Source organism: Tribolium madens, unplaced genomic scaffold (assembly GCF_015345945.1).
Source record: "Tribolium madens isolate multiple individuals breed KSU strain unplaced genomic scaffold, Tmad_KSU_1.1 Scaffold_11;HRSCAF=98;Tcas5.2_LG3b, whole genome shotgun sequence".
In the NCBI taxonomy this organism is placed as follows: Eukaryota; Metazoa; Arthropoda; class Insecta; order Coleoptera; family Tenebrionidae; genus Tribolium; species Tribolium madens.
The window spans coordinates 8,153,245-8,161,511 of NW_025400975.1; the positions used below are offsets into that span (position 1 = coordinate 8,153,245).

The following is an 8,267-nucleotide window of genomic DNA, read 5'->3' on the forward strand; positions in this document are numbered from 1 at the left end:
AATTGATAAATGAAAAGATATTTAACATTCAATATTAATTGAAGGAGTGAGTCGATAAAGGTGTTATGTAAAATTTTTTTGAAAACTGATATTTTCTTTTGAAACAATTTTTTTCACAATATTCTTTTATTGAAAAAGACTTTTAAGTGTTGGTTTCTATTAGGAATGAAATTACCAAATGCTAAAGGCGTTATGTACAACTTGGATTGTTGAATAAACAGTGGATAAAGGGGTTAAAATATGTTTAAATAAATAAATAATAATAAATAAATGTTAAAAAAAGCACAAATAACACTATTTTTACCTAATTCAATTACTTGTAGGTATTCTTGACAAAATTTTGCGAAATAATCGCATTTTTTATTGAAAAATATTTTAAAACGCTCGAAAAGAGCATAAATTATGTCGTTTTTTATTTAGTCTGTTATATGTATTAATTTTGGTATGTTTTTTAGCAAAAATTAAAGAAAAAAACTTTGTTTTAGACTTAAAAACGCAACTAAATGTTTGAAAAAACCAAAAATAACTTCATTTTCTACTTAATTATGTGATTTTTCGGCTTATTTTTGCCGAAGTTTTGTGCTTTTGATTAAAAAATCTGCTAAAACGTTTGGAAAAACAACCAGATGATTTTTCTTTCGGCTCAAAAACATGCTTAAACTCTCCAAAGAAGCAAAAATAATTGAAGTTTTCGACGAAAATTTTCAAAACAATTTGCGATTCTGACTAAAAAAACGTCCTAAAATGGAAAAATGGTATTATTTTTGAACAAAATTTTTAGCACAATCTAAAAAAGTAAAAATAACACCATTTTTGAGTAAATTTAGCGATTTGTGACGAAATAATTTTGTAAATTTTTAATTGAAAAACGTGCTAAAACGCCCAAAAAAATCATAAAAAGGTCATTTTCAACCTAATTTGGTAATTTTTTAACAGAATCTTACAAAAAAACGTGATGTAAACAAGCATAAATCATTATTTTTCACTTAATTTGGTGACTTTTCGGTATATTTTTGTCTAAATATTTCGAGATAATTCCGTCTCTTATTGAAAAATATGGTTAAGCTATATAGGGTGTTCCGTTTTTATTGTTACAAATTTAAGCAGATGATAGGATATTCAATTTTAAGATAAAAGTTTCCTATAAACATGTATCTAAAAATATTAAATAATGGAGCTACATCCCCTGAAAGGGGTGCATCTTTTAAAGGATTTCTTGAAATATTTCACCAACCATTGTAGATAAAATTTCAAAATTTGGTACAACCGATAAACTTTGTACACCCAAACGAAATCAAAGATAAAATGTCGAAATTTTTACTCAGGGGCGTCCTAAACTAGGGGGGTTTAGGATAAAAGTACACTAACTCTTTTGGCTGTTGGTTCGTGGCACTTTCAGCCACAAAATTCTAAATTTCATAGTTTTAAACAAAAAAAGGTCTCTGCGTTTTTTCGATTCAACTTACTGTTTCAAGTAAAATCAGTTTACAATTTGTCTTACAGACCATAAAAAGGTTGAAAATTAAAAATTATATTTGTTTCACCATTTAAGACACCCGTGATTAAAAATTTTGACAACTGATCTTTGAATTCGTTCAGGTGTTACCAACTTTTATTGTTATTAAACAACGCATCTCTTTCAGGGGGTGTAGCTCGCTTACGTAACATTTTTTGATACATGTTCATAGGAAACTTTTGTCTTAAAATTGAATATTCTATCACCTGTTTAAATTTGTAACAATAAAAACGCTATTCTATCACCTGTTTAAATTTGTAACAATAAAAACGCAACACCCTGTATATATAACCAATATTTATTTACCAAAAATGCAAATTACAGATGTGACGGCGAGCGCGATTGCAAAGACGGCTCAGACGAACCCTCCACATGCCCTCCCCGCCAATGCCGCGCTGGTACATTCCAATGCAAGAACGGCAATTGTACCCCCTCCTCGACCATCTGCGACGGCACTGACGACTGTGGTGACGGCTCCGATGAGCAACAATGCGACATGCCTTGTCCCGAATTAGAATTCAAATGTCGCTCCAACGGTCGCTGTATTCTCAACAGCTGGAAATGTGACGGCGACCCCGACTGCAAAGACGGCTCTGACGAGGACCCAAGTATCTGTAATAAACGGGAGTGTGACCCTGCGACGCAATTCTCCTGCAAGAATGGCCGCTGCATCCCGAAATTGTGGGTTTGCGACTTCGATAACGACTGCGGTGATGACTCCGATGAACCGGCATATATGTGTCGGCAAAAGAACTGCACCACGGGATGGCAGAGGTGTCCAGGACGCAACAACTACAGATGTATCCCGAAATGGCTGTTCTGTGACGGGAAAGACGACTGTCGTGACAAATCCGACGAACTCCCCGAAAACTGCCCCCAATGCAACCCCGCCACTGACTTCAAATGCAACAACAACCGCTGTGTCCCCAACCAATGGAAATGCGACTTTTCGGACGACTGTGGTGACAATTCGGACGAAAATGACGAACTCTGTAAAGGCACCTATCGCGCATGCTCCGAATCAGAGTTCAAATGCGCCAATAATAAATGCATCTCGTCGAGATGGCGATGCGACCATGAGGACGACTGTGGTGACAATTCGGACGAGACGAGTTGTCGGGAATTCCAATGCAAGAATGGTACCTTCCAGTGCGCTTCCGGTCACTGTATCGCCTTCTACTTCCGGTGCGACGGTGATAGAGACTGTCGCGACATGTCCGACGAGAAAAACTGCCCCCCGAGGTACCCCGGTGGTCGGTACTGCCCCGAATCGCGGTACCAATGCAACAACCACTTGTGTATCAGCCAAGCCGATTTGTGTGATGGTGCCGATGACTGTGGGGATGGTTCCGATGAAGCGCCCTCTCTGTGCACCAACTTCACTTGTGACACTTTGAGACGCTTCCAGTGTGCTAATCACAAATGTATCCCCAGGTACCAACTTTGTGACCATGTTGATAATTGCGGTGATGGTTCCGATGAGAACAATATGACGTTATGTGCCACTAAAATCAAGCCTTGTAACGTCATGACTGAGTACAAGTGTGCCAACAAAAAATGTATAGATAAAGCACAAGTTTGTGATTTTGCTGATGATTGTGGTGACAGTTCTGATGAGTTGGGTTGTCATCATAATAATGTTTGCACTGTGGATAACAGAGGAGGCTGTGAACACCACTGTATGAACCTAACCGATGGCGGTTACATCTGTGCCTGTTACTCGGGATTTATCATCTCGAAAGAGAATCGGAAAGTGTGTCTAGATGTCGATGAATGTGCCACTGGACTTCATCATTGTTCACAAATTTGTACAAACTTGAATGGGAGTTACACCTGTTCGTGTCATGAGAAATTCAGACTTTCGGATGGATTATCTGGGGTTTGTAAAGCTTTAAACGATGATTTGACTCTGTTGTTTGCCAATGGACCCGAAATACGGTCCTTTAACCCGAAAAGTAACGAGGAAAATGATGTGATAAGTGAGGAGAAACGAATCGAGGCGATTGACTATAACCCCAATACCCAAATGATCTACTGGGCTGACAGGTAAGGTTTATTTAAAAGAAAATTTGCAAAAACAATATTTTTATTACGAAAAATTAAAAAAAATGTCTATTAGGCACTCGAAAATACACAACACACACGCATTGTGTGCCCCTATTTTAACACAATTTCGACTGCACCATTTTTCTATTTTGTAACACTTTTGTTCTTTGGGGCTACGTATTCCCGCCATTCGCAACGTCACAAAGTAATTCGATTATTACCCAATTCCAACTTTACCATTTTTGCGCCCTTTACACTTGTTTACACAACAAACTGATTTCTAGTCGTACGATTAAACAAACCCCTCGATTTACCTAACATGGGGGACTGTCAATGGCCAAAAATTGAGTTTTTTTATTTATTTTTATACGACACATACAAAAAATTTCAAATTACCCAAAAATTTACTGGGCAAACAGGTGAGATTATAGTAATATCGAACATAACTCGAAAATAAAAATTGTTTCAAATTTATTTTAAATTTTATTGAATTGTTACTTAATTCATATAATTTTTATAGAAATTGTACTTGAATTTTCAATAGTAATATCCCGAGTGCTGACTATTTCTCGAACAAAATTTACAAAAACAATATTTTTACTGTGAGAAATAAAAAAATGTCTGTTAGGCACTCGAAAATACACAATACACACTCACTGTGTGGACCCATTTCAACACAATTTTGACTGAACCGCCAAATAGGTAATAATTATTACAATTTAAGTAAGTCGTACGGGAGCTTGGCTAAGACTGACTCGTTATTGTAATAATTCCCTCAAAAACGACAGTATCCGTAAAAACCCGTTTCATAACAGTTTCATTGTAACTTTTATTTTTAGTATTGTGCTTATTTAAAATTACCAGATTTGTACGTGATTTATAAAGTGTAAAATAAAATTGATAACAATATAAAAATTTATGGACCTTTAATATTGTTTGTGATCTACAACTTTCAATTTGTGATAAAATAACAATGAAACAAGAATATTAACAAAAAATCGTTGGTTGCTATATTTTTATATTCTGTTAAAATAGAAAATGTAATACTTAGAATTGTTCTTGCTGATGTTTATTTAATATAAACAAAAGAGCCAATTTTTAGGTTAAAATTATTTTAAAAATAAATTAGCCTTTGTTTTCTACAAATTTTGAAAAAGAATTTGAGAAATAGTACATTGTATCTAAAACGCACAATTAATTTCTATTCATAATTTAATAAATACTTACAAATTCACACACTTCACTTTGCAATAAGCAAAAAAAATATAATGCACTAACCTTTATGGCATCTTCTTCTGCTACCCTTTGTAGCAATTCGCCTCTGCTTCTTACACGAACCTACTGAAAATAAAGAAACACAAAATTAGTTTAATGTATTATAAAATTAGTTGATAAAAATGAAATAACATTTAACAGATGTATTTTTTCTAAAAAGTTAACAGTTATTATTGACTTACCGTTTAATCCGGATCCTTGTAGCATGATTATCTTCTCCATTTCCCCCATTGGCACTCACTAATCACTCAAAATTTTAAAAATCGCGCACTACTAAGTGTCTATTAAGCACTCGAAAATACACAACACTCACTCACTGTGTGTACAGCCCCCAATTCAACACAATTTCACATTGAACCACCAAATAAGTAATAATTTAGCCGGACAAACAGGGTGCGCCAGAACTTGGGCCCCAGAGAAACATTCCATGTAAGGTAGGATACCAAGAACATGGTAAAAATGTTAAAAAAATTCTATCTATAAAAATTACGAAGTTGTGACAGTTTAAATTTTGCACTTTGACTTTATTTTTTGTGGCTTTACTAAATAATTATAAACAAAAACATATAAAAAGTGTCAAATGTCAAAAAATAAATGGCAAAATTTTTTGACAGATAAAATTTTTTAAACATTTTTTTCATGTTCCTGGTATTTTACTTTACTTGAAAATTTTCTCTGGGGCTAAAGCTATCAAAAAGTCATATTTTTTGAACGACGATTTATTTTTTTATTCAATATAGTTATGACAAGACCATCAAACGCTCCTACATGATCAACGCTGTTGATGGGCAAGTCAAAGCCGGCTATGCGCAGGACCTTAACATGAAAGGCAACTCAAAACCGACAGCCTTGGCCCTTGATTGGGTCGGTGACAACCTTTACTGGACCGAAACCGACCGAGCTGGTTCCAAGCCCAAAGGTAAAGTCATGGTCGCTAAAACCGATGGTAGATATCGGCGAGCTCTGGTCAACGTTGGCCTCGAAAACCCAACATCCATCGTGGTCGACCCACAATATGGTCGAATGTTCTGGAGTGATTCTGGTTCCGCACCCAAAATTGAGGTTTCTTGGATGGATGGTTCCAAACGAAGACCATTAATCATCGACGGAATTCGCACTCCCACAGGTCTTGCAATCGATTATGCCATGGACCATGCCCTCTACTGGGTGGACACTAAACTAAACAACATCGAATCGATCAAATATGATGGTACTAATCGCAAAACCATCCTCAGGGGAGAGTTACTCAAACACCCGATTTCGATCGATGTGTTTGAATCTGACTTGTATTGGATTACGCGAGACAGTGGCGAGTTAGTCAAACAGGACAAGTTCGGGCGAGGGGTCCCTGTGGTAGTCCAGAAGGACCTACTCAATCCCTCAGGAGTCAAAAGTAAGTCAAAAATTTTAAAACACGAGCCGAAGACGAGTAATTCAATTTTCTCACTCGTTGAATAATATACTTTTATAGCGATTTTTTATAATTTTTTTTAAGAAAGTCAAAAATTTTACAATACGAGCCGAAGACGAGTAATTCAATTTTCTCACTCATTCGTTGAATAATATACTATTATAGCGATTTTTTATAATTTCTTTAAGTAAGTCAAAAATTTTACAATACGAGCCGAAGACGAGTAATTCAATTTTCTCAGTCGTTGAATAATATACTATTATAGCGATTTTTTATAATTTTTTTAAGTAAGTCAAAAATTTTACAATACGACCCGAAGACGAGTAATTCAATTTTCTCACTCGTTGAATAATATACTATTATAGCGATTTTTTATCTTTTTTTAGTTTACCACGAGTTGCGCTACAACAAGTCGATTAGTAGCCCTTGCCGCGAGAACGAATGCACCCACTTGTGTTTATTGGTTCCGGGGGGTCACCGATGTTCTTGCCCAGATTCGGCAGTACCCTCGTCCCATCGCACCAAAGCTGAGATAAAATGTGACGCAGCTCAAGAGCGTCCAAGACCCGATCCTCGGATTTGTTTGTGTCAAAATGGGGGTCTTTGTCGCAAGACAGATACAAATGAGTTGGAATGTGACTGCCCCCATGATTTCCAAGGACAGTACTGCGATATACACGCGGCTCAAAGCAGGGCCGATGCTGCATCGAGTACAATTGCTATTGTGGTACCAATAGTCATCTTACTGTTATTGGGTACTGCGGCCGGGATTTGGTTCATCGTCCGGAAACGTCCATTGTGAGTACTAATTTCAAATTGGCCAGTGTCTATTAGTCACTCGAAAATACTCAACACAGTGCGCGTTGAGTATTTTCGAGTGACTAACTGACATTGGCATTATATTTAGATTTATGCAATGAGTGCCACTGAAGTTTCTGAAACAAAACAAAAATTACCCATTTATTCTAGAAAAATTTAAAGTCGTACAATTCTTAGTCTTGTTGGCTTCTTGCCGATGTTTCTTACGTAATAGTTGAATTTGAGTGTAAATCAGTCGCTTTATTTTACAAGTGGATTTTTAAACAACGAGTGTTAACGAGTGGTGTATCGTCCACGAGGTGGAATACATGAACCAATTTACACGAAGACAAGGCTTAAAACAAGGCTTAAAATTGATTTAAATCTGTTAAATATAGTCTGACGTTTTGTATTGAGAAATGCCAAACAGTTGTCAAAACTTTCTTACACAAGAGAAAAACCGTAAATTTTGTCGAAGAATAAAAAGTCTAAAGTAAATTTGCACTCGTTTAAAGGGTCAGACTCTAAACGCTAATTTTAAATTGGTGCTGACGTGGCGAAAGAAAATAGTACACGTAGCGTAAATCTAACCAATGTCTATTAGTCACTCGAAAATACACTACACACAAATAGAACAAAACAAAAATTAACCATTTATTTTAGAAAAAAATTAAATTGGTACAATATTTAGTCTTGTTGTCTTCTTGCCGATGTTTCTTTAATACGTAAAAAGTTTAAATTAGATTTGCACTCATCTTTTAACAAATGTTAACGCTTCATTGCTTGAATTTCAATCAATACAAATATTATAAGGTTAAGGCCATCAAAAAGTTATGATTTTTCTTCATAATTTGATCAACAACGTTTCAGCATAGAATTTTCATTTGAAATCTTTCAGTGGTAAGGGCAGCGGCCTTGGTAACTTGACCAACATGAGTGCTAATTTCAAATTGCTGCTGACGTGGCGAAAGAAAACAGTATACGTATCGTAAATCTAATACCAATGTCTATTAGTCACTTGAAAATACACAACACACAGAACAAAAATTAACCATTTATTCTAGAAAAAATTTAATTGGTACAATATTTAGTCTTGTTGTCTTCTCGCCGATATTTCTTTAACACYTAAAAATTTTAAAGTAGATTTGCACTCATCTTTTAACAAATCATTCCTTAAATTTCAATCAGTATAAATATTATAAGACTAAGGCCATAAAAAAG

General features: G+C 35.5%; 1 protein-coding gene across 1 annotated transcript in view; it reads left to right on the top strand.

Annotated features, from left to right (window-relative positions):
* The window catches only part of LOC123005118 (low-density lipoprotein receptor-related protein 2), a 110,032-nt gene that overhangs the window by 98,580 nt on the left and 3,185 nt on the right, over nt 1–8,267 (top strand). The window contains exons 24-26 of the mRNA XM_044398740.1: nt 1,841–3,562; nt 5,578–6,230; nt 6,635–7,046. Of these exons, the coding sequence (XP_044254675.1) occupies nt 1,841–3,562; nt 5,578–6,230; nt 6,635–7,046 (2,787 nt within the window). The remainder of the gene's footprint in view (nt 1–1,840; nt 3,563–5,577; nt 6,231–6,634; nt 7,047–8,267) is intronic.